The 27,580-nt window shown below is 40.5% G+C and overlaps 1 protein-coding gene across 5 annotated transcripts in view; it reads left to right on the top strand.

The window, feature by feature from the left end:
* The window catches only part of Ap2b1 (adaptor related protein complex 2 subunit beta 1), a 107,554-nt gene that overhangs the window by 24,538 nt on the left and 55,436 nt on the right, over positions 1–27,580 (top strand). For all 5 annotated transcript variants that reach the window (XM_021178160.3, XM_021178158.3, XM_021178162.3 and 2 more), the window contains exons 5-13: positions 1,580–1,825; positions 9,727–9,917; positions 12,096–12,317; positions 13,072–13,192; positions 13,491–13,586; positions 16,269–16,384; positions 18,267–18,432; positions 19,593–19,691; positions 23,535–23,794. In XM_021178160.3, the coding sequence (XP_021033819.1) occupies positions 1,580–1,825; positions 9,727–9,917; positions 12,096–12,317; positions 13,072–13,192; positions 13,491–13,586; positions 16,269–16,384; positions 18,267–18,432; positions 19,593–19,691; positions 23,535–23,794 (1,517 nt within the window). The remainder of the gene's footprint in view (positions 1–1,579; positions 1,826–9,726; positions 9,918–12,095; positions 12,318–13,071; positions 13,193–13,490; positions 13,587–16,268; positions 16,385–18,266; positions 18,433–19,592; positions 19,692–23,534; positions 23,795–27,580) is intronic.

Genomic DNA, 27,580 nt, shown 5'->3' with positions numbered 1-27,580 from the left:
TAAAAACACTGACCTACCACTACTGTGACTTCTTTAAAAACTGACAGAGCCACACTTGGTGAGTTGAAGCCAGCCTAATAACCTGACTCTGTCCAAAAAACCCAAATAAAGAAGCACTAATCCGAAGTCTCCATACTGCAACTGAGTGGTCAGAGCTCTCTGTCACTGGCTGTGCTGAGAGTGGCCATTCATATTCATACCCTTTCTGTTACTGACTGTGGTAAGGGTGATAGTGGGCTGTTCATATTCATACCCCTTTCTGTTTGAAACATACTCTGCCCTTAAAAACATCAGACAGTTCCAAAATTAACTTGTTTGAATTTTGAAAAATAAATATTGTAGGATTTTTTTCAAAGTGGTTTTTTTTCCGCTTTCTTCTTTTGAGACAAAGTCTCATTGTTCAGCCCTGGCTATCCTATAACTTGCTGTATAGACCTCAAACTCACAGAGATCCATCTATCTTTGTCTCCATGCTTCTGAGATTAAAGGCATGCACTATCACTGCCTGCCTGCCTTCCCTCCCTTCCTTCCTTCCTTCCTTCCTTCCTTCCTTCCTTCCTTCCTTCCTTCCTTCCTTCCTTCCTTCCTTTTGGGGTTTGTTTGTCTTTAAAAATTTGTTGTTGTTGTTGTTGTTTTGTTTGAGCCAGGATCTCACTATGTAGCCTTGGCTCTCCTGGAACTCACTATTAGATCAGGATGGCTTCAATCACAGAGATCCACCTGCAGGCATGCACCACCATGTCCAGGCTGAATTCATTTTTGATATAGGTATTTGAAGGGCGTATTCTTTGTCAGTGTTCTGTCTGTACTGTGTGTGTGTGTATATATATATATATATATATATTTTTTTTTTTTTTTCCCTGACCAAGAATAGAAGAAAAATGTCTTTTGTGTTCTTAGGGCAAATTCACTAGTTCTCGGGATGGCCATGCCAACTTACTAGGCTTTTGCCCAACCCAAGATCTAAGCCTATTGAACCTTTCCTCATTGTGTTTATACAGCACTTAAAAGATTTTTTCTCTGGAGCTGCAGAGATAGCTCAGTGGTTCAAAGCACTTGCTGCTTTTGCAGAAGTTCTATTCCCAGGTTGAACCTGGGATAATTCATAACCCCTTATAACTACAGCTTCAGGTTCTCTGACACCCTTTTCTGGCCTCCGTGGGCATGGGTACACAAATAAGCACATAATACTGCATACACTTATAAATCTCTTACTTAATGTGTGTGTGTTGTTTGCATCTGTGTCATTTGATGCCCATGGAGATCTGAAGAAGACATCAGAGTCCCTGGAACCAGAGTTATGGGTGGTTGTGAGCTGCCATGTGGGTGCTTGGAATCAAACCTGAGTCCTCTCTAGCCACCTCCCTAGTCCTGATAAGTTTCTTTAAAGAAAAAAAAAAATTCCTTCTAGGCTCTTGAGTAGACAACTAAAACCTTTAGGAAAGGAAAGAATGCCGTGAGAGATTGGATTCTCATGTAGAATATACTAGAAGCTTATGGTTTATGTCAGCTGGAATGTTTGCTTGTAATCACCTTGTATTCATATGGTTGGTTATTTTGTTGTTTTTGTTTTTGGTAGGATTGTGAAGATCCCAATCCTTTGATTCGAGCCTTGGCAGTTAGAACCATGGGATGCATCCGGGTGGACAAGATTACAGAGTATCTCTGTGAACCCCTCCGCAAGTGCTTGAAGGATGAAGACCCCTACGTTCGGAAAACGGCAGCAGTATGCGTGGCAAAACTCCATGATATCAATGCCCAGATGGTGGAAGATCAGGGATTTCTGGATTCTCTGCGGGATCTCATAGCAGATTCAAACCCAATGGTAATACTTTGTGCTTTTACAAAGAGAGAAGCATTGAAAGTGAGCCCGTTCCAAGGCATGCTTAGCACAAGCATTGTCTTGGAGACATGACTACAGGGTAGTCGTAGGCAATAGTTTTGTGTAATGTATAGGTTGTATACTTCATATCCCTAGGTAATTTTGTTTTGTTTTTAGGATTAATTTTTTTCAGGTAGTTGTTTGTGGTCATTTCTTCTATGAAAAAAACTGGGTCAAAGTAATGTTTATTGACCAACTATTGTAATGAATTCTCAAAGAACTCTAGGGTAGAAAATGATTCTGTTCTGTGTACTTAGCAGCCAGAGCATAACACTTACAAGTTTTAGTTTTGCATTCCTTTGTTTATGTCGGTCTGAGGATTAAACCCAGAGCCTTGTGTAAGTATGCTGTTCCTGAGCTACTTTCCTGCTTTGTGTGAATTTATTTCCTTCTTGACATCTTAAAAGTTTGGGAACTGGAGAGGTGGCTCAGTGGTTAAGAGCACTGTCTGCTCTTTCAGAAGTCATGAGTTCAATTCCCAGCAACCACATGGAGGCTCACAACCATCTGTAATTTGATCTGATACCCTCCTCTGGTGTATCAGCAACAGGATGCTCATACAACATTAAATAATTTTTTTTTAAAGTTTGTTCATATGATAAAAGGATCCCAAGTGATTATTAAATTAAACTCATTTAAATTGAGTGATTGGTACTGAGAACATGGAGGATTACTGCCCACTTTCTTTAAGGTGCATCCCCCAACATTCTGTCTCTCTGTGTTGAAATAAGGTTTCATGTATTTAGGATGACTTCTGACTTGTTATGGGGCTGGCCTTGAACTCCTATTTCCTTGCCTTCATCTCTTAAGTGCTGGGATTACAGGCATTTGCCATCACTTGGCTTTTTATTTTTGTGAGACAAGATTTTGCTGTCTTGCCTCAGCATAGGCGTGGGTCACCACACCCTGCTAAGTAATTTTTGTCTGGTACAGTATTTCTTTGAACATGAATTATACTAAAAGACAGTAGTGAGTAACATTAAATTATTTTTTGTTGTTGAATTTTTATAAATAGAATTTGTTTGACACAGGTATCATCTTTTCCTGGCAAAAAGTCTCCTCAGCTCTGCTCTTTGAAGTGGTACTTGTTCATCTTTCCATGGCTTTCGCTTTGTTATCCTTCTAGTGTAGCAGAAAGGCAAAGGAATTTCAGCAACTTTGTAAGATAAGACATAGATGTAGAAGGGCAATAACTTCTGATTAAATATCATCAAATGGATTAGAAGATGAATTTACCCCCTCCCTTTTTTATTTATTTATTTTTTTTAATTTTCAAAACAGGGTGTCTCTGTGTAGCCCTCTTTTAACCCTGGAAGATCTCTCTCAGATCATCTGAGAGCATGCATGCCTGGTCTGTTCTAAGCTTCCCTGCAGATGAAAGATGTGATATTTTTATGCAGAGCATATACTTTTCAAACAAATGTAATAATGGACTTTATTTATCATTGCCAGATTCAATAACTTATCAGTATATTCTAAACTTGTTTCCTCACTGCCTGGCATTGAAGGCATTAGTGGATGATTTCTATTCAAGTTTTAATATATCAACTTGGTAGGTTTATGATAAACTCACAACATACTGTGTGGTCTCTCTCCCACTGAGACTTGCTCTTCATACCCCACTAGACCATTTTACTGTCTGTTTATTGTAGCTTTCCCTAGAGCACGTGTCAGCATTAGAGACCAAATGTGGCACCTCCCTGCTAAACAGAAAGTCTGCCTTCTTGGGAGACTTCTCAGTAGTGATGAACTTTTCTCGGCTGTTCAGGTTACTGCTGTAGAGGAGCCCAGAGTGCAGAGTTGTTCGAGGCATCCTTAGGTAGCCAATGAACACACAGATTCCTCCTTCTGATCTGGAACCCCTAGGTTTTACCCTAACTGTATCCTTTACTCTTTTTTTTTAAGATTTATTTTTAGTTACATGCATACACTGTCACTATTTTTAGACACACCAGAAGAAGGCATCAGATCCCATTACAGATGGTTGTGAGCCACCATGTGGTTGCTGGGAATTGAACTCAGGACCTCTGGAAGAGCAGTCAGTGCTCTTAACTGCTGAGCCATCTCTTCAGCCCTACTTTTTAATCTTAAACACAGTATTACAATTACTGAAAAGTAACCTCAAGTAAAATGCTATCATTGGCCCCCTAGTTCTTCTCTCACAGTGAGATCAGATGCTGGTAACAGGTGGACCAAGTGCACAAGTCACCGGGAACATCAGCGGTCCAGTGTCGCAGCCCTTCTGTACCAGCTCAACTCTACAGACGCTCCAAAGGCTGACTATGGTTCTGTGTTGCCTGAGAAGAGAAATTTAATTTGCAATGCCTGTATGCTAGGCCCATCTCACTTAGTTTCCACGTCTGTCTGAAGTAGCAACTCTTCCATCTCACAGTTTAAGACATGCACTCAGAGACTGAACTGTCTCAATGTGATGCAGCTATTTGTGCGACAGCCAGGATTCCAGCCTGGCTCGGAGGCCCAATCCTGTTCATGATCATGGATTTAAATAAATTAAGTCCTTAATTTAAATTAAGGAATTAAGTGTCTGCATACCCCGCACACTTAGGTCTGTTTAATTTTAATTTTTTCAAAATAGTGTAGATTTTGAATACATAAAAGTCTTTAACTATCTGTACACTGTTGCTGTGAAGTATCCATCTTTCTCTAAAGATGGGTATGAGATCTTATTCTTCACTTGAATGATTTTTGTTCCACTTTTTCTCAGGCTGTCCCACAAGGTGGCAGCACTGCACTGACAGAGACCTTGTCTTAAAGGACTTGAGTACTCTGAGGGATCCTGCTGTAGTGTTCTTACAGTCCTCAGTTCAGAAGGGCTCCCTAGAGAGGAAACAGCGGAACATTTGCAGAAATGGCTTCAGAATCTTCTGATATGAGAATAAAATGTCAACCAAGAGCTGACAACCCTTGGAGTTATGTGGGTCGAGACTAGCATTGGTGTGCCTTGCTACAAGTAATAATAGAACTTCTTTTTCTCTTCTGTCATTTTTGGGGTTACTACTCACCTCATTTTCCTGTAGTTAGTTTCACTGCTGTATTTAAAGCTGACTCAGAGTGTCCTAGTCAACAGAGGAAAGACTAGCTTTGAGCTAAAAGCTCCTTGTCTGTTTAATACTGGCTCTATGCTAATGCTGCTTAGTCTTCCTGTTTCCTCTTCTGACAGTGAGAGACACTGCCTTCAAGAGATGGGAGCATACAGGCTACAGAGTACTCAGTGTTAAGAGTGCACTGCTCTTTCTAGTTCAGCAGCGTCTACATCATAACTGCTTGTAATTCCAGCTCAGGGACTCCCACACCCCTTTCTTGCCTCTGAGGACCCTCCCACCCCCACCCTTTGTGAGTGCGTGTGCGCACACACACACACACACACACACACACGCTTAAAAATAAAACAAATGCTTATATAAAAAGTTAGACCAAGCCTGGTTAACGCACACCTTTAACCAAAGCACTTAGGAAGCAGAGATAAGTGAATTTCTATGAGTTTAAGATCACCTTTGTCTGTATAGACAGTTCCAGGACAGACACTGCTACATAGGGAGACCTTTTTGGTTTTTTTTTGTTTTTTGTTGTTGTTGTTGTTGTTGTTTTGTTTTACTGTTAGAGAAAACTTCCTTAAGATTTGTTTTTCTTATATGCTCTTTATTTTTCTGAAAGTTTCGTAGTGTTCCTAAGAAAAAGGATAATTTCCTAGGGAGGAAGTATTAGTCTTGTCTTAACAGTTTGGATTCACAGTGACACTGAGTAAGCACCTTTGCGTCACTGCTGGGATGCTAGCATGTTTGTTGCCAGGATTGAGCTTGCTCTTAGGGGACTTTTCCCTAAGTCCCTACACTGATGTTGTATTGTTCTTTGGGGAAGGTTCTTTAGGAAGAAGGGAACTCTTAATTTACCACTTTATCTTAATTTATCAGAGGCCTGGTGAACACCAGCTGCCCATTTGCCCACTTGAACTTTTTCTTCGGCTGCCTCAGATGCAGTGTAACTGACTTCAAGTTCATCACAGTGTGGGAAGCACAATTTACTGACCATGAGAATATAAAACACTCCATCTTACCTTGGATGATTTCTGGAAACCCAAGAGTCTGAATTGATTGGAAGATGACAGCGGAGGGGTAGAAGCAACCTTGGGGAGCTTTAGAGGCCAAGAATCCTGCTGCAGGGTGGGAGAGTGAACGGCTCATCTACCCTGTCACTTGGTTGGTGATCTGACTGGTGATGTCTTCTTCCCTCAGGCTTTGTTCAACACGGTTCTCTGATCTGATCTTTCTGTGTATATTTACTGGACTGACTCTTCAGTGTTTGCTTTCTTGTTTAATATGATATAATTACACGTTGCCTATTTAAGCATCAGAGCTTACACTTCATTAGCTGCATTACACACTTGCTTTAATTTCTAATCGCCTGTAATGGTAACAGGGGATTCTAATTCCTCAGTGTGTTGAGTATCCTGTTCTTTCTGTGTCTCTGCCTCCTTCAGTGCTCATGTTTTCTACATTTTCTATTACCAAATTTAACTTTAAACAACACACACACACACATCCACACACACACACACACACAAAGAGACAGGGGGATACATTAACAGAAATGGTTATTATGGTAGGAGGTTTATTTTAGACTGATAACCAAGATGGAATGCATTGAGGGAGCAGTCAAAATAAGCGGTGGACATATGACATTTTGATTTTTTTACTCTAAAATAAAGTTAATCAAGCATGCTATACATGGGAAAGTAAATGTTTCCCCTGCATGTCAAGTATCTGGGAATGGTTATTGTTTTTGTTTGTGGGCTGCTGTTGTTTTCAGGCAGGGTCTCATGTACCCCAGACCAGCCTCAGACTTCTTACATGACTGGAGATGACTTTGAACCACTGCTCCTTCTGCCTCCTCCTCCCGTGCTGGGGTCACAGACATTGTTTCATTCTTCATGCATTCTAGTGTTCCTGAATCTCATGTGTGATTATGGAGTGAGCAAAGGCCTTTGAGAAGAAGCTCGTGTGTATTGTCACAGATGATATATAGGTCTGATTTGTTTTGTGGCAGCATAGTGTCTAATAATATTTACTAAATAAGTCTGATTCTTTTAATCTGGCACTTTTTTGTTCTGATCACCAAAGGAATTCTGTTTCTGACATCTTTGTCTTCTACCTAATGATGGGTATTGCTAAATTATACTGTGTATTAAATCACTGTCTCCTAGATACTTGCTTTCCGTGTTCACTGTCATGATTAGTATACTCTGCAGATTACCTTGGCAATATGATCAATAAAACTGGTATCTAGGTTATAGCCATTATGTTTTTCTCTTGCTAACTGTAAAACTTAGTTTCTTAAGCTTTTGTCAGGGGACTTTAGTAGGAATCAACTATGAATTAAGATTCTTGGAGGATTTTTTATTTAAGTGTATAATCGTTGAAGCTTGCTTCTTCATACCCATTGTTTAGCTAATAAAATATTTATAGTCAGCCTTATCATGCTAATCTTAACATCTGATCTTTGCTGTAAAACATATTTTAAAACATAACTGTACAGAGTCATAGAATAGTGTTTTCATTATGGTATTTGTTTCTGAGTGCTTTTGAAAAAAATTTTTTTAAAGATTTATTTATTATGTATACAATATTCTGCCTGGATGAATGCCTGCAAGCCAGAAGAGGGCACCAGATCTTATTACAGATGAATGTGAGCCACCATGTGCTTGTTGAGAATTGAACTCAGGATCTCTGGAAGAACAACCAGTGCTCTTGACCTCTGAGCCATCTCTCTAGCCCATACTTTTGAAATCTTAAAAAACCTTAAATATTGTCAATTATACTAAAAATAGTCTGTAATTTTGATTTAAAATATTGACCTTGTTTGTAGCTGTACAATTCCCATATCAGAGGATTAAGGTACAAGTGTACTTTCTTGTCCAGGGTAGCAGTTTTTTCCCTTTCTATCTCAGAGAGGATGCATTTGAAAACCATATTTCATGAATGTAGAATTTTATTAACTATAATATATATGATTACTTTCTGTATCCTTATGAAAGGCATCCTCTACTAAAGTGGAAGTTATTGGGGGCTGGAGAAGTGGCTTAACTGTTAAGAACAGTTGTTGTTCTTCAGAGGACCCAAGTTCAGTTCTTATCAACCACAGTTCCAGGGACCCAATGCTTCCTCTGGCCTTCAAGAGCACATGGTGTATAGATGTAAATATAGGCAAAACGTGCGTGCCCAGGAAAAATGTCATGATTGATTATAAATGCATTTAGAGATTTAAGTGCAGAAAAAATGTGCAGTTTTTACTTGATGAATTACAGTAATATTACGACCTTACATTTGTATAGGATTTATGATTTTGGGTTTTTTGAGACAAGGTTACTCTGTATAACTCTGACTGCCCTGGAACTTAGTAGACCAGGTTGGCCACAAACTCTGCCTCTCAATTACTGGGATTAAAGACATGCACCACCATCATGCCTAACATTGGAACTTTTTAAAAATATTTTTCTTTTTTTAATGATTTAATTTATTTTATGTGCTTTGGTATTTTGCCTGGATGTATGTCTGTGTGAGGGTGTCATGCCCCCTACAACTAAAGTTAAAGATAATTGTGGGCTGCCATGTGGGTGCTGGGAATTGAAATAGTGTCCTCTGGAAGAGCAGCCAGTGCTCTTAACTGCTGAGCCACCTCTCCAGCCCAGTAAACATTTGTTTTTGTTTTTAAATATTTAATTTTATTTTATGTGAATTTAGGTGAGGGTGTCAGGTCCCCTAGAACTAGAGTTATAGACAGTTGTGAGCTGCCATATGGGTGTTGGGAAATGAACCTGGGTCCTCTAGAAAAGCAGTGTTCTTAACCACTGAGCCATCTAGCCTCCCACCCGCCCCCCCACTCCCAAAATAAAGATTTCTTAATGCATAACATTATTGAACTTGCACTCTCAAGCTAAAATTAATCTATGAAGTAAATTAAATTTTCCTTGGTTTTTCAGATGAGCAAACTGAATGGTACAAAGATTAAGTGTTCCCCTAGCATTGTGTACTAATGAGTTCTGGTTTCAAGTCCATTTACCTTACTCTGAGCTGTGCGATAATACTGAATAATTGAGAGTGTCACCTCCCTGCTGTCCATATGCATATATAATTTGACCTGGACTTTTCTCTGTTATATAATGCAAATATTTATTGAGATTTTACTTTTTAATGTTTTTGGTTTTTTTGTGAGCTCTCATTCTATAGTCCAGGCTGGACTGGAGCTTTTACTTTCTAGCTAGTCCATGATAGCCCCAAACTTGAAAGGGCCTGGGATTAACAGTATGCTAACATACCCAGTTTAGCTTCAGTTTTTATTATATGTAAGTACACTGTAGCTGTCTTCAGACGCACCAGAAGAGGGCATCAAATCTCATTACAGGTGGTTGTAAGCCACCATGTGGTTGCTGGGATTTGAACTTCGGACCTTTTGGAAGAGCAGTCGGGTGCTCTTACCCACTGAGCCATCTCACCAGCCCTTAGCTTCAGTTTTTATAACTGTTGATGTGTCTTGATTTTAGTGACAGTTTTGAGTGTTGCTGTAGTGGTGAATGTTTCAGTTTGTGATTCATCCGTGACTGCTAATATACGAATGACTTCAATTCTGGAGTGCCTCACTACTTGGAAGCTGTCTATGCTATCATTGCTGGCTTAGTACCTGTTTTGAAAGCAGCCCATCTATTTCTGTCTAACTGGGTAGAGTGCTTAGGAGTGACTTGAGATCTGTGAGGTGATCCTAGAAGATGGTTTGTGTGTCAGAGTTTGGTTTTCTGAGTGTACCAACACGATTCTCTGTTTCTTTCCCAGGTGGTGGCTAATGCTGTAGCAGCATTGTCTGAGATCAGTGAGTCTCACCCAAACAGCAACTTACTTGATCTGAACCCTCAGAATATCAATAAGCTGCTCACAGCCCTTAATGAATGCACTGAATGGGGCCAGATTTTCATCCTGGACTGCCTGTCTAATTACAACCCTAAAGATGACCGGGAAGCTCAGAGGTCAGTCTACCTATGTGGGTGCAGCTGATGGTCTTGCCTGACTGAATAATGTCTAATGTCTGCTCTTAATATGAAAGGCTGTCATACTAAGGCAGAAACTTAGGGGGACATTGCTATCCCTAGCGTATTTTCTCATTGCACTTAGGAACACTGTAACTGCTAAACCACACAAAAAATGCTTCAGTTGTTTCTATGAATAGTTCTGCTAAAGCCTCCCTCATGTTGTCGCCCGTCTCCCAGTTCCCAATCATTTGGGAAACAAAAATTATAAATGTGTGTTCTTGTAATAACATACTATCTCTTCTGTTAGATTCTTCATACTAATTATTGAGTTGAACACTGCCTATAATTCACTACTAGAATAAGTATATTAAAGTTAGCAACATATATTCATCTTGCCATTGTATATAGAAGTCATGTTAGACTACATATAAGGCTTTTGAGAGCATGATCTGCTCAGCCCTTTACCACTTACATGTTGCAAATTTTCTCTGACTGTCAGAATGTCATTAACACATACATACATAAGTACATTTCACTTTACAAAGTTGGAGTTCCCACCAATTTTTAAATTGAGCATGCTGTATTTAAAAGCTCTGTACTAGGCAAAGTACTTCTGAAGAATTGCTGGCTCTTCATTAAAGTTGACATATTTTAATTATGGTAGATAAGAACCTTCCTTGCCTGGCTGGAGCTGATTTCCAAGCTACTAGAATGTAAGTTCTCTTCACTTGTCTGGGAAGTAATTCCTTCTGGACTTAACTAATGTGGCTGGTAGTTTCTTTCCACCAGTGAAAGTACATTTATATTCTGGAGAGAACTTTACCAAGAATTTTATTTTCTGTTGGCCATTGATACTGCACTCATTAATTCACTGAATTAATAATTAATTCAGCAAATATTTCCTAAGCCCATTCTATGTCCTAGGCTCTGTTCTAGGTTGGGAGTAAACAGTGAACAGACAAAAATCATGGTCCTCCTGCATCATTTATTCTGAAGGGTTGGGGTAGGGCTATATGCAATATCGATATTCAGTAAAATATACAATAGGTCATATTTCATTACTGCTAACATAATGTAAGGCTCTAAGAAATGACAGATATTTTAGAGTAAGATTATAAAGAGAATGCCCTCCACCCCCGTAGTTTTTGTTTATTTTGAATCAGGGTCTATGCTGTATAGCATGAGCTGGCCACAAACTTGTGATTCTTCTGCCTCTATATTTGTTTTTTTTGTTTATTTGTTTGTTGAGACAGGCCTCAACTATATATATTCCATGGCCTTTAGCTCAGAAATCCATCTGCTACTGCTTCCGATGAGCTATAATTGGAGCTGTACACACCACACCCGGCAAGATTTCATTTTATTTTTTGAAATCATACTTTTTAAAAAAACAATAACGAATCAGGTGTCTGTAAGAGTGTGGATCTTGTTTTAAAGGCCTGGTGGAAGTCAGGAGTCACATGGCCATAGGAAGAGAGTGAGCAGCTACTTACCTTGTATCCCTAAGAGTCATGCAGGGTGTCGCCCAAGAGCTAGCAAAGTTAGCTTGATTTCAGAGAACACTGCATGTGTGAACATGAGTCTAAGCTTGGGAGTAGGACTAGAAGAATAATTGGGGGAACATTGGAATAATAGTGATATAAAAAACCAAACCTAAACCAAACCAAACCCTCACCTCTTTCTGAGTCTTTCTTATTAGCCTGAAAGCAAGGGGTTGTGTAGTTTTTCCTGCCATGTAATTTCCTCCCCACATTCCAGGTGGTTGACACCTTTCGCTATGATTAATTTTTAGGATGCTTGGTTTGACTTTCTATAGGTGAGATGAGCTGTGAGGCAGGACACTCTAACGTTTTGTGGGAGACAGAGGACTAAAAACAAGAAGGAAACTGGTGTGAGTGTAGGTGTTGGGGATTGCTAGTCTCCTCCTGGTTTGGATCTCCCTGTTGCTGGCTTCTAGAGTCTGCTGAGGTCCCTGTGCTGCCTGTAGTTTGCTGAACATGAGGCTTCTGCGGTGTTGGATCCCATTTTGACCTACGCATGGAGCTTTGACTTTTCTAACTGAATCTTTGGTTTATATTAATACTTGAGCCATGAAACTCTGAAGCCTTACTTGATAGACTGAATCAAGCAAAGGTACTATAATCCTGAATGCTAATTTTCCCTTTCTGCCCTCAGCATCTGTGAGCGAGTCACGCCTCGGCTATCCCATGCCAACTCTGCAGTGGTGCTTTCAGCGGTAAAAGTCCTAATGAAGTTTCTAGAATTGTTGCCCAAGGACTCTGACTACTACAATATGCTGCTAAAGAAGTTAGCACCTCCACTTGTCACGTTGCTGTCTGGGGAGCCAGAAGTGCAGTACGTCGCCCTGAGGAACATCAACCTAATTGTCCAGAAAAGGTGGGAAATGGTGATTTGGTGATTTTTAAAATGGTTGTGATCTTGAAGTGAAGCTTCAGATAATTGCTCCATAGACTGTCGCTCTTTCGTTCTTCACTGTGTGGAAGTGGAATGTTATGTAGCAGCTCTTGCCCAGGAGTAACCGCTTACAGCTATTACCCTTCTCTCCATAGTGACTATGTGCAGTTCAGGGCTGTTTGGGTTTTGTTTTTTTTAAACAGACTCTCACTATGTAGACTAGGCTGACCTCCATCTCACAGAAATCCTCCTGCCCCAACCTCCCAAGTGCTGGGCTTAAGGGTGGCGGTTCCGCTTCCAGCCAGCTTGCTTTGTAAGTGCGTCTTTTGGATGTGTTCCCCATGGAAAGCTTTAGTTGAGAACTGGGTGGTTCTGCCTCAGCAGTTCTCTGTGGTAGCACACACCCTCATACTTCTAAAGGATGCAAGTCAGCTGCCAGATGGAGCTGATGAGAGTAGATGGGCTGAGAGTGTGGTTCATGACAAAACGTTTGTCTAGAATGTGCTAAGTGCTGAGCTTGGCACCCAGCTTGATTTTGTGGAAACGAAAATGTTACATAGTACTGTGACTGCCATACTGGGGGTGGGAGGGAGGCCCAGTGGAGGCTTAGGCGGGACATTTACGAGGGTTTTCCGCCTGAAGAGGGCTGGCAGAAAGACTGATTTGATACAGGCCAAGGAGGGCATGCCAGTAAATGCATTCCATCACCTTCCTTTCTTGTGTTTTTGTATCACAGGCCTGAAATCTTGAAGCAGGAAATCAAGGTCTTCTTTGTGAAGTACAATGATCCTATCTATGTTAAACTAGAGAAGTTAGACATCATGATTCGTCTTGCATCCCAAGCCAACATTGCTCAGGTCAGACCTTAAGCTATCCTAAGTTTGTGCCGGCTGAGAGCTTAAGATCTGGCATTTAGAAGGCCATGGAATTGCTGTTGAAACTCTTTAAAGGGGGCTGACGAGATGGCTCAGTTCTCTTCCAAAGGTACAGAGTTCAAATCCCAGCAACCACATGGTGGCTCACAACCACCCATAATGAGATCTTACGCCCTCTTCTGGCACGTCTGAAGATAGCTACAGTGTGCTTATGTATAATAATAAATAAATCTTTAAAAAAAAATCTTTAAAGGTTATTCACTTCTTGGATATTTGACAGGTTCTGGCGGAGCTGAAGGAATATGCCACTGAAGTTGATGTGGACTTTGTTCGCAAAGCTGTGAGGGCCATTGGACGGTGTGCCATCAAAGTGGAGGTAAGGCCCCACAGGAGATGAGATCACACATATGGGATTCTGAGTGTTCATTATTTTACAGTGTGTATACATTGAGGTTTGTAAACATGCTTAATGAGTAAAATAATTTTTAAAAATTTATTTAATGTACATGGGTGTTTTGTCTGCATTATGTCTGCATCTTGTGTGTGTCAACTACCTGTGTAGGCCAGAAGGGGTTTTTGTACCCCCTGGAACTAGAATTCAGATGGTAGGTTATGGACCACCATGTGGGTTCTGGGACTCTAATCCAGGACCTCTGGAAGAGCAGCCATTGCTCTTAATCCCTAGGCCTTCACAGGCTCAGATTAAAGAATTTTTAACAAAACATCACTGCCCCTGTTTCCTTCCCTTCTTTACTAGATCCACTTGCCAAAAGGATGACTTTTAACTCTTTTGTATTATTTTTATTTTTTTATTTTTTTGTATTATTTGATTATTTTGATACTTCCATATCTATAAATAATTTTGTTATTATTTATTGATTTCTTAGTTATAGATTTTTATCTTTTCAGCATACCCCCTTCCCCCCAAGCATTTTGGGGTGCTCATTGGTTTTACTTTTTAAGACAGAGTCTTACTATGTAGCCCAGGCTAGCCCCAAACTCACATTCCCTCGGCCTCAGTCTCCCAAATGTGGGATTCCAGACATAAGCCTCTACGCATCTGCACCTGGCTTTTATTTTGCTTTCTTTTCCATACATAGCTTTTGGTTAATATGTGTCCTTAGGTATTGTATTTTGTTTTGATTTTCATTTTTTTTTGATGCTACCTATTTATTTTATATATTTATTGTTTGAGGAGGCAGCATGAGCCAAGGTCCATATGTGGAGGTCAGAGGACAGTTTGTAGGAATTGATTCTCTCCTTCCACCATGAGGTTCCTGGAGATCAGTCTCAGGTCATTAGGCCTGGTGGCTAGTGCCTTTATCTGATGATCCATCTGGCTGGCCCTAATACAGTACCACTTACTGATTGTTTTTTAGACTTACAGACTTTCCCAGAGTCTAGATTGGATCTCATACCTCTGTCCCCTTTAGATGACTAAATCTGGAGGCTTGTGACAGTCAAAAGTTTTAGATGATGTTGTGTGGTTCCTTTTGAATTGTGACAAGAGGCACACAATTTAATGACCTGTAATAGTTCAGAGGGATAATTGTTCAGACTTGCCATTGAGTTTTGGGAACTTTTCTCACAATCCTATCCTTAAAAAAAAAAAAAATCACAGTATCAAGAAATCTATTTTATCAGTTTGTATTATATATTCAATTAATAAAAGATGAATAGGAGCCAGATGTGGTGGCACATGCCTTTAATCCCAGCACATGGGAGCCAGAGGCAGGCAGATCTCAAACTCAACCTGGTTGATCTACAGAGAAAGTTCTAGGGCAGCCAGGACTGTACAGAAAAGCCCTGTCTAGAGCCGGGTGTGGTGGCACATGCCTTTAATCCCAGTACTTGGGAGGCAGAGGCAGGCAGATTTCTGAGTTCGAGGCCAGCCTGGTCTATAGAGTGAGTTCCAGGACAGCCAGGGCTACACAGAGAAACCCTGTATCCAAAAAAAAAAAAAAAAAAAAAAAAAGAAAGAAAGAAAGAAAAGAAAAAGAAAAGCCCTGTCTTAAAAACAAAAACCAAAAAGAAAAAAACAATAAACAAAATCTCCTAGAATATTTTGAGCCATAGATAAATGAAAAAAAAAATTGTAAGTCCATACAAAATTCCTAGGAGGTTTAGATACACGCTGTGCTGGAGGCCAGAGAGACGGCTCCGTGGTTGAGTATTTGCTGATCTGTCATAAGGACCAGAGAGAGAGAGAGAGAGAGAGAGAGAGAGAGAGAGAGAGAGAGAGAGAGAGAGAGAGAGAGAGAGAGAAGAGGAGAGGAGAGAGAGCACACATACACACACCCCTACCTACTTCACAGAGAGGGAGAGAAGGAGGGAAGAAAAGGAGAGGGAAGGAAAGGAGAGAGGGGAGGGTGGGAGGAAGGTGGAAGGAAGAGAGAGGCCAGTAAAGAAACGCCAAAAACACCCTATTCAGTGTCTGTTCACTTAAGAATTCCAGTAAGGATCCCCAATGTTGATGTGTTCTTCAGTTATCTTCCTTTCTTCTCTTCCTGGCTTTTGTTTGTTTGGTTTTTTAAATGTTTTCCCCGTTGTCCAGGTTACTGTTCACTCGTTTAACAGAGTTATGTGGAAGATAGAGATCGCTTGCTCAGTGCAGAGCTCTTGACTAGCCAGTGGGAGGCGCGAGGTTTGCTCCTAGCAAAACACACAAAACCAAACCCAAAACTGTTTTCAATGTGTTTGCTAATGAATAAAATCTGGCATATTCCTAGAATTTTTTTTTTTTTTTTTTGGTTTTTTCGAGACAGGGTTTCTCTGTATAGCCCTGGCTGTCCTGGAACTCACTTTGTAGACCAGGCTGGCCTCGAACTCAGAAATCCACCTGCCTCTGCCTCCCAAGTGCTGGGATTAAAGGCGTGCGCCACCACGCCGGGCCCCATTCCTAGAATTGTTAATGCTGATATACATTGTATCATTTAGCCTCTAGTAGCTTTAGCAGAGTCAGTGCCTGTCTGACTCAGGCAATGTACTTGTATGTTTCCTTTTCTGTGTTGAGATAGTGTTTTTGGATTGACTTAAGTGTTGATGTTTCTTTCCCTAGCAATCAGCAGAACGATGTGTAAGCACACTGCTTGATCTAATCCAGACCAAAGTAAATTATGTGGTCCAAGAGGCAATTGTTGTCATCAGGGACATCTTCCGAAAATACCCCAACAAGTATGTCAAAATTCATGTAATCTTCTTTCTCAGATCATTTGGGAAACGTATAAGTAAGGCACTTTGAAATTGACTCGGTAAGAATTATTTTTCTTAATATAACTGGTCATAGTAGATTTTTTTTTTTAATGAAGTCAGAGATACATAAGTGGGTATCAAACAGACACTAAAACTTCTCATTTAAATATGGGAATGGAGTTTTAAGTTGGCCCCATGTGCTGGGATTACAGGCATGAGCCACCATAGCAGCTGATCATTATTTTTGTAGAAATGAGGCTTAGCTTAAGTATATACTTAGCATAGACTAAATCAAACACATAAGATTGTTTGTTGTGTCAGAGTTACCATTACACAGGAGACCTATTTATCCCTAGTTGTCTTGATACACTCACTGCATGCCAGACCAATGATTATGTACTTCCTCCTCTCAGAATGGCTTGCTTGTAAGGTCACTGTTCCAGCCGCCATGCTGTTTGCTCAGCATGGGGCCCCACTGCCTTGTGGGAGCAGCAGAGTGCATTCAATAAGTTACTCCCCTGCCTCTGCTGACACGCCCGCAGGGGCTGCTCCCACGGGGATCATTTACTTCACAAAGTTTTCAATGGGGCTCTTAGTTCATAAAACAAAATACTTTGATTCTGAGACTTGCAGTCCAGAATTAGTGCAGGATTTGGGTTTTTGTGAGATTTTTTTTTGTTTTGTCTTGAGAAGTGTTATTTTTAGAAAGAGGACCACCACCTTTTACTCAACTCCCCCCAAAAGTGAAGGATCAAGTTTCTAAACTGTTACAGGTTAAGGAAAAAAAAGATCAATAGAGAAATGTGTAAAACTTGTGTAAATAAGGGGTTATGACAGTTTAATTTCAAGAAAATAGTCAAAGTCTGGTTTAATAAGTAGGAATAGGGCAGATACTTGGCCTAGTATACTATTTATCCACATTAATATATTCTGTTTCAGTCTAATGTTGAAAATCACATTAGCCAGCTAGATGTGATGACATGGGCCTATAATCTCAGCTATTCAGGAGGCCAAGACAGGACATGTACAAGCTCAAGCCAACCCTTGCAACCTAGCAAGACCCTGCTTTAAACGAGAGGAGAGCAGTAGGCTGAGAATACTGCTCATAGGAAAGAGTTTGCCTAGTATGTGTTGGATCTTAGGTTCAGTCTTCAGTAATAAAATTTTAAATTATGTTAGTTAAGGACATATAGATTCAGCATGGTGAATATGTAGTTATAAGAAAGGTTGATTTTAAACACAAGATAATGGTATTTTCTTATACCACAGGTTAATTTATTCCCTCGTGAACATGTCTGTCTCATGAGCTCTTGTACAAGTTTAAAGCTTAGTTACTAAAACATAATTGAACTGGCTTTGGTGGCACACACCTTTAGTCCCATCACTCAGGAGGCAGAGGTAGATGGATCTCTGTGAGTTCAAGGCCAGCCTGGTCTACAGAGTGAATCATAGGACAGCAGGGTCTACATAGAAAGTCCCTGTCTCAAAAACAAAATGAGTAAGCAAACAAAACACAACAAACCATAATTGAAGAACAGTGGTTCACAGTCATCTGTAACTCCACTCCCAGGGGATCCAACACTGCCTTCTGACCTCTGCAAGTACCAGGCCTTCATGTGATACACACACATACATGCAAGCTAAACACTCATATATGCAAATTTATAAAATTGTACATAAAAAAATATTTTAAAGCATATTTGAAGAAAAATTTAAGCCATGCACTTTTGACTTACTACATTCTGTTGACTAAAAACCTTTGCAGCTTGGAATCCCTTGTGTATGGTTTTTTTTACTTTAGCTTCTACTGTTAAATACAGTTCTTAGTTTTGGCCTTAGTAACTAATCCATTTGTTATTAACAGGTATGAAAGTATTATTGCCACGCTCTGTGAAAACTTGGACTCACTGGATGAACCCGATGCCCGAGCAGCTATGATTTGGATTGTAGGAGAATATGCTGAAAGAATCGATAACGCAGATGAATTACTAGAGAGCTTCCTGGAAGGTTTTCATGACGAAAGCACCCAGGTAAGTCTCTTCCATCCCGTGTTCTTGATCTCTTCAGAACAAGAACTGAGAAGGTGAAGTGTTAGCTAGTTTTTTGTGTATGTTTGTTTGTCATGGTTTCTTCGTCTCAAAAGGGATGATCATTTTGGTCGGTACTGTTTTCTGGATAACAGAGCTGCAGCGCTTAGAGCAGTGGTCATAGACTATGATGGGCATTGGAACATTTGGGGGCTGAGGAGACACAGAGAGCGAGAAGCACCTACACAGTCAGTTCTCACCTGCTGCGGTGCTGCTCCAGAAGAGAGCGAATTTCCCTGCAGTGATGTTGAGCAGTAATCAGGTTCTTATTTTCTGTCACTTAAGGATGATTACAAATTGTCCTTGGTATTTGCTGTTGCTCATTATAGTGCAGCATAGCGAGGTTTGAAAAGATTCTATATAGATGATTAGATTTCTTCCCATCTGTCCCTCTCTCCAACTAAAATTAGAGTCAAAGGCTCAGAGAGGCAGTCAGATTATTAAGCCCTTTCTCCCTGGCATTTGTGCTCATAGCAAATAGAAGTTTGTGTATGTAATCCATTATAGTAATTTAATAGGCCTAATATTAATAGTGGCACAGCAGGCTCCCTCTAATTGGCTCTAATCTGACACAATTCTGTTTTGGCTCCTATCCCAGTATGGCAAATGATGTCATGAGTCCTTCAGACTCGTAAGCTTTGGTCAAAATAAATAATACACGGTTTGGTCAAGAGCCAGTCTTACTACTTTATGTATGTACTATAAAAATACATTTAAAGGCTGGCTCAGAGGACAAGCCTGGCAACCTGGGTTTGGTCCCTGGAACTTGTGTAAAGGTAAAAGGAGAGAACTCACTCCACAGAGTTGAGCTCCGTGTGTGCACACATGCACTCACACACATCACGAATCCAGACACATCATCATCATCATCATTTTTTTTTATTAAAATAAAGAACAGTTGAAAATCTGGCCCAGAAACAAACCACTTTTTATACCAAAAGAGCACCTGGAAAATGAGAGGCTGGTGCATGGTCAATGATTGCTGTGTCCTGCAGAGACTGCTTTCGGCTGCTGTTTGTCACACTGGCTGAGCTTTAACCACCATCAGTGATTCATAGTTGAGGAAATATGAGTTAGAGATGATGTTGAATTTTGTTTTTTAGGTGCAGCTCACACTGCTCACCGCCATAGTGAAGCTGTTTCTCAAGAAGCCATCAGAAACACAGGAGCTGGTCCAACAGGTCTTGAGCTTAGCCACACAGGTGAGAGAGCTGAGAGCATCCGCCACGCTGATTTGAGCTGCTCCCAATGGTTAGACTCGATGGTATTTCTTATGTCATTCAAGGCTGCTGCTGCTATAGTTAACTCCAGAATGAAGAACAACATGGGGAATAAAGGCTTTATTGGTTGCATGTCCTGAACCATAGTCCATTGAGGGAAGCCAGCACAGGAACTCAACCCAGTAGGAACCTGGAGGCAGGAGCTGATGCATATGCCATGGAGGAGTGCTGCCTACAGGCTTGCTCCTTGTGGCTTCCTCAACCTGCCTTCTTAGAGAACCCAGACCACTGGTTGGCCTTTTTCGTAATCAGCTGGGCCTTCTCCCACCAATCAGTATTTAAGAAAATCCGTGCCTAAGTCTGGTCTGGTGGAGGCATTTTCTCAATTGAGTTTCTCTCTCAGATGACTCGAGTTTGTGTCAAGTTGAAATAAAACTAGCCAGAACATTTCCCAAGAAGGTTCACCTGGGGCAGGGTTTAGTTCTGAAAATACTAAAATGATGCCTCAAAGCAGATTCTGCTCAATTGTATCTGGCCAATACAGATTTTAGCTCATCTGACTGAGGCTGGAGAGGTGGCTCAGCAGTTCAGAGAATTTGTTTTCACAGAGAACCCAGTTTTGGTTCTTTCTTAGCACCCACATGGTGGCTCCCAGTTCTATAGGATCCCTCACCTCTTCTTGATCTGTGCAGGCTCCTGTACACATGTGGTACATATACATAAACTCATGAAGACACATAGACACATAAAATAAATTTTAAAATAAAAAAAATTTATACTGGATGGCCTCAGCTTTTGTGATAATTTTGAAATTTTGATTTTGATTACATATTGTTAATATGTGAAAATATGTGAGAGGAAAAACCTACATATGTGAAAATAACACTGAATCTGGTATCTGTGGGTGACTTCAGCTTTCATATGAAGTACTGTGTGTGTACTTGATCTGCCTTTCAAAGTGGTGTCTTTCTCATAGAGATCACTTCAAAGTGCTTATGCAATTTCCTTAAATGTTTTGATATTTGAATTATATGATGCTTATTTCTTTTCTTGTTACTGTGGTGAATACTCTGACAAGCGACTTCAGGAAGAGAGGGCTTATTCTGACTCACAGTTCACATTCTAGTCCAACATGGCTGGAAGGCACAGGAACAGGAGCATAGGGCAGCTGGTCACAGTGCATCTGCAGCCTGGAGCAAAGAGCTGAGCTTCCATGTGTGCTGCTCAGGTTCCCCTCTCCATCTGTATCATCAGGATCCCCCACCAGTGATTAAAATGGGTCTTTTACATATATCAGTTATCATAATCCTGTATCTCCCTTCCCAGCATGCCCAGAGACCTATCTCAGGTAATTTTGTATACTGTCAAGTTAACAGGTAACCCTAACCATCACATAACATTTCTGGTCAGAAGAAAAAAGTGAATTCTAATTTGGGAATGTGGCCATTGACCTTTCATAACAGGTCACAACCAGACCTGGTAGCACAGGCCTGAAATCTCAAATGTTGGGGAGGCTAAGTCAGGCGTATAAAAAGTTCAAGGTCAGCCTGGGAAACTTAGTGAGACCCTGTCTCAAAATAAATTTACAAACAATTGTTAAAGTGCTGGGAAATATACCCAATCATAATATAGCACTTGCCTAGAATGAATCATGTCACCATTCAGATTCATAAAACTCAAAATAATTTTTTTATTTATAGTGTAACTAACATGATGATGAGTCCATCAGATTTAGCAATGTCTTGAATTGAATTTGAGAATAGGCTGGCTTGAACAGGATTGTCAGTTAAGATGTGTATCTCACATGGAATCTGATTCATGGATTAACCATTTTCCTGTCTGTCTCTTCTGTTTCTAATGCTATAGTATGAAAATTTCAACCTCTTCTATATTATTTTGCCAGTTCTGAGCTCTCATTTTCCTATTACTAATTACTTGTTAAAAAGTCACTTATATGTGCTCTTGGAAATATTTTTTAATTTTATTTTAATTTTTATTATGTGTATGAAAGTAGCTTATGGAGCAGTGTGTATAATATGAAACCGGTTCCTATGCCAAAAGCGTGTGTGCTCCTCAAGGCAGACGCATGCAGCCTGCTAGTAATGGTTATTGGAGTGGAGAGTAGAGGTCAGGAAGGGATTAGAAAATTGCCAAGGATTTTCTTTTATTTTATACCCTTATAAATCTTTGTGTGGCATGATTATAATTTGTATGCTTGCTTTTGTTTTTCTTTTCAGGACAGGGTCTCATCTTAGTATGTAGTCTGGGCTGGCCTCGACCTTAGTGAAATCTGCCTGTTTCTGTCTTCTGGATGCTGGGATTAAAGGTGTGTGCTGCTACGCTCAGCAGGTTATAATTTTTTAAGCTATGAATATGCATAAAATCATTTTAAAACTATAACAAAAGAGCACTAAATTCAAGTGTTACTCCTTTTGAAAGCACATACATTTGTATGTTCTTTAATGCTTTGTTGTTGGGTTTTTGGTGTTGCTATTATTTGTTTTAATTTGTTGTACCTTTGTGAACTTTTGAGTCAGGCACTGTGTGTAGTCTCTTTCTATTGCTGGGACTTAGCCAGTGTCTCCATAGGAGATGCATGTAGTAGGTAGTTGAACCGAGAAGGAAGTTACATGGCTAGAGAGATGATGTAGTGGTTAAGAGCAGTTACTGCTCTTGTAAAGGATCTAGATTCAATTCCCAGTACCTTTATGGGGGCTCACAATATCTGTAACTCCAGTTCCAGGGAATCTGATGCAACCATCTGATTTCCATAGGCTCTGAAGTAGACATATACTCATAAGTAAAATTTTTAAAAATTTTTAAGGAATGTTTTAGGAAAACAGAAGTAAGGTATAATATGTATCAAGAAAATTCCTGCTAATTTTCATGGCCATGTTTATTAATTTTTATTAACTAATTAATTTAGAGAGGGTGTCTTGCTATATAGCCCTAACTTGCTCAGTACTCAGTACATATCCTGAGCTGCCCTCAAATTCGTGCAGTCCCCCTGCCTCAGTATCCTGAGTATTGAAATTAGAAGTGTGGACCTCCACATATGGCTTATGTAGCAATTTTGGTTTTTTGTTTACGCTTACACATGAGAGTAGGGAGATGAACTCAGTGGCTAAGAGTACTTACTGTTCTTGCAGATGTCCCCAGTTCATTTCCAGCACCAACATAGTTGCTTATGTAATTCTAGTTCCAAGGGCTTTGACACCCTTCTCTAAGCTCTGTGGGTACTGCATATTCATAGTGCACTTACATATATGCAGGTAAAACACTGGTACAAGTAAAATAAAAAAATATTTTTTAAAGGCTGACACATTTTTATTTATCGCACACGTCATAGTGTGCTTATAGAAGTTAGTTGACAATTTGTGGGGAGTCATTTCTCTCTCCTCCTATCATAAGTCACAGAGGTTGAACTCAGCTCACAAGACTCAGCAGCAGCTAGCTGCCTTACCCACTGAGCTAGCTCATCAGACCTTAATGTCATTATTTAAAATACTATTTTTATTTCTCAAAGCCATTTAACTATTGCTGGATTGATGTGGTTTTTTTCTTCTCTTCTTGCTTTGGAATTTGTGTCTGGGCAAATATCAATATATGTTCTAAGTTCCCTGCCCACATCAATCTATATTTTAAGTTCCTTGAAACATTAGGCTATAGAATTGTAACTATAGACTATTATTAAGTCTTGGTAAAATATCATTTAGTAGCTAATCTGCATAAGTCGCTACCACAGTGCCATGACAGTAAGTCTGGCACCTTGGTGTCTCTGGAAAAGGGATCGATCTAAATCACCTTGCCTTTGCTTTCCTTTAGGACTCCGATAACCCTGACCTTCGAGATCGGGGTTATATATATTGGCGCCTTCTTTCAACTGACCCTGTGACAGCCAAAGAAGTGGTGTTGTCTGAGAAGCCATTGATCTCTGAGGAGACGGACCTCATTGAGCCTACCCTCCTGGATGAGCTCATCTGCCACATTGGTTCTTTGGCCTCTGTGTACCACAAACCTCCAAATGCTTTTGTGGAAGGGAGTCATGGGATTCATCGCAAACACTTGCCAATTCATCATGGGAGGTAAGCAGGTGGGTGGAGGTCTCTTCAGCGAGAAGTGACTTGCTGTTTAGGCACTTTGTCTTCCTTCTGCTCAGTACTGGAAAAGAGCTCGCTGTGCATTCCACACTCTTGCTTCTCTGAAGAGCTTCTTTCTCTGAGTTCCGGTCTAGGAGTACAATAAAACTATAGATAATTGCGATGAATATTATCTGTATTGATAAAGTTTGGAAGTTGCTTAAGTCCCTGGAATCATATTAGATACTAGGACAAGGAGATAGCTCAGTTGGTAAAAGGAATTTGATATACAGAACCCAAGTGGAAAAAAAGCTAGACCTGGTAGTGAGTACTTGTAGTGAACACTGGGGAGGGGGAAACTGGGAAGTTGTTGGGTCTCACTGGCTAGCCAAACTAATCAATAAGCCATAGGTCTCAATGAGAGATGCTGTCTCGCCGGGCGTGGTGTCGCACGCCTTTAATCCCAGCACTCAGGAGGCAGAGGCAGGCGGATTTCTGAGTTCGAGGCCAGCCTGGTCTACAAAGTGAGTTCCAGCCAGAGAACCCTGAGAACCCAGATAACCCTCATACAGAGAAACCCTGTCTCGAAAAACCAAAAAAAAAAAAAAAACAAAACAAAACGAGAGAGATGCTGTCTCAAAAAGCAAGGCAACGTGAGCTGGAGAGACACTCAGTGGTTCAGCATTGTTGGTGCTCTTCCGCAGGACCAGAGTTCAGTTCCCTATGCTACACTGAGTGACTTAGAACTACCTGTAACTCCAGCTCCAGATGATCAGCATCTGGTCTCCTTGGATATGGAACACATGCATCATACACTTAAATACAGACAAGTGAAATGCACATAGATATAGCTTTCCATTATGTATGCCTAGTTTGTGTTGTTGTCACCAAATTAGGCTAGTGAGATCAGTAAGGAAAGTGTATTTGGAGTAGAGCACAGGAAACATGCAACTTTCTACCTCCCTCAGTTTTATTATCAGGAAAGAGGAACACTAATAAATTCTTTTTGGTTTTGTTTTTCTAAGACAGGGTCTTATGTGCTTGAGGCTGGCCAGAACTCATTGTGCAGCCTAGAAGGCTCTTCATGAAGCTAGGACTGCAGGCAGGCCTGGACTATAGGCTCTGGCTTTATACATAGGTCCTTATCAAAGCCCCTTATCCATTCATACTTATTTTTGTCTTCAAAGACTGATAAAAGAGAAATACCCTTTTGTATAAATGGGGATGATGGTTTAGGAATATACTTCAGTTGTAGAGTGCTTGCCTAGTACCTGTAAAGGCCCCTACATTGAAACCCCAGCACCCCAACCCATCCAAAACTATAAGATGTATGTGTGTGATGAATTGCTGAAAATGACATGTCTGTATGGTCCTTCCCTAAATCTTCTGGAAAAGTTAGTAAGTACTGTATTTGTGACATAAAATAAGGCAACCCTTGAAAGCTTGAGCCTGCCTCTTGCAGCGGTTCAAAGGTGGCATTACTGGGCCTTTCAGAAGCACTTGGCAAAGAGTGAAGTGCTGTCTAAGTGCTTATTGTGCTCAGCATTTGCCACTGCTTTACGGAGGTGATGTGAAGAGCTGTCTGACTTAAGACAAGACAACCCTTGAGAGTTTCTTTGATGATATTTGTGCAGTTACTTTACATGACTTCACTGACTACTTGGGAAAAACTGGATATTGAATTTCTTGGGTGTATACTCATGATTTGTTCTTCCATATTTCTCTTGAATCTACAGGACTATATATATCTTGTCCTCTGACCGTATGTACCCTCTTAGAATAGTCTTTCATTGTAGTGAGGAAAACTATGCATTTTTACCTTCTATTTTGAGATACTAATAAATGCACATATTCTGTCATAGTTCTTTGATGGCTCATGTTGTAAGTTGGTGGAATTTCACATGTAAAGATTAGCCTATGTGTTCATGTATTTCTTACTTCATCTCCTTCTGCTCTTATTTGTCCCTTCTTGACATGACTTTACTGAGACTTCTCCTGAGGCATCTTTCATAGATTCTCTTTAATCTCTGTAATCCCATGTTGTTTCAGTTAGTTTTCATGTGATAACTTCTGACAAACACCTTCAGGGAAAAGCGAATAGAAGGGACCTCATCATTTAGGAACTGTCCTTTCATCCCTATGTAGTATGTTATTTGGCCTTAGGTTTCAGAGGGATTTCAGTCCATTTTAATGGAAAAGACCTGGCACCAGGAGTGCTCTATTCATGCAGTAGGAGTGAGAGGCAGCTGCTTGGTCATGTGGTGGCAGATGAAGCAGAGGAGAGCAGGTTAGTACCAGAGGCAAATGTAACTTTCAGCAGCTCTCTCCTAATGGTCTACTTCCAACAACTGTGGAAACAAGCCTCGGGGCATGTCCATGGAGATTGTCTGGATTGGGTAATTTACTTGGAAAGGCCCACCCAAAATGTGGGCTGTACTATGACATAGGCTGTGGTCCCCAACTGAATACAGAGGAGAAAGTAGAGCTGAGCACACTTGTTCATTGCTCTGTGCTTCCTGATTGGGCAGAGTGTTACCAGTTGTCTCCTGCTCTTGCCACCCCACATCTTCCCTGCCATGATGAGCCAGTCTTCCAGCTGTAAGCCAAAGAAACATTTTTAATGACTTTTATTAGGAATTTTGTTATAGCAGTGAGGCAAGTAACTGGCACATTTATCTTATTACGGTGGCAAAATAGGTCACAGAAATATGCCCATGGTCTCCAGGGTTTTCTCTGTCATAGCAGAGAAGTTATGGAGACAGGAACATCCCTAATCAGGGCAGCAGGAGTTTGAGCCAGCAGCTTGCTCTCCTAGAAGAAACAGGAAGCAGATATAACTTTCCAAAGCTTGCCTCTAGTGATCTTCTTCTGCCTGCCAGGCCCTATATTCCCTGAATACTCCACAACTGTCAGAACAGTGTGACAGGCGAGGGACTGCTTATTCAAACTGTAAACCTGTAGGGGACATTCCAGAGTCAAGTCATAACACCTGTTCCATCTTAATCTGACTACTAGCCTTGGTTAATTCAAAAGGTCTGTCTGAACTTTAACAGTGCTTCTCTTCATACTCTGCACTTCATACTTAGGGACCTTAGGGACCAACCATAGTCACTGCTAATAACACCACAAGACTCTACCACTTAACGTTATGCTTTTGTTGGAGCCTCACTTTGAAAGCCTGGCTTGGGTGGTATTGTTTACATTCGCTTGACTAAGAAACTTGGTCGTAAGTTGTCACCGTAGTTAACACTATATGAAGCCTACACTTGATCTTAGATGTCTGATTCTAGATCCCCTGCTCTTACCAACACAACTTCCGCTGGCCATTTACCCTAAGCTATGTGTATACATTTCTGTCCAAGTTTTTTTGTGTAGCTCGGACTGCCAGTTTGACTGCTGGGCTTCTGTAGTTATTTTTCTACATAAGAAAGATAACGCAAAAGAGAATTAAACATCTTGAAGCTGTGGTTGTAGAATGAGTTTTTAGCAACAAAACCAAAACAGACCAAAACCTAAGTGTCTTCTATTTCTCTTTCTATTTCTCTTTACCCTTCCGCTTCCCCATTGGCAGCCTCACTCATCTTTTTCTTTTTCTTTTTTGTTTTTTGTTTTTTTCGAGACAGGGTTTCTCTGTGTAGCCCTGGCTGTCCTGGAACTCACTTTGTAGACCAGGCTGGCCTCGAACTCAGAAATCCGCCTGCCTTTGCCTCCCAAGTGCTGGGATTAAAGGTGTGAGCCACCATGCCTGGCCACTCATCTTTTTCTTAATGCTTGCTTAATCCTATGTTCCTT

This window comes from Mus caroli, unplaced genomic scaffold, assembly GCF_978045245.1.
Source record: "Mus caroli unplaced genomic scaffold, Mus_caroli_1 scaffold_13, whole genome shotgun sequence".
NCBI classification, from domain to species: Eukaryota; Metazoa; Chordata; class Mammalia; order Rodentia; family Muridae; genus Mus; species Mus caroli.
The sequence above is the reverse complement of the archived record's forward strand: the minus strand, read 5'-3'. Positions and strand labels throughout refer to the sequence as shown.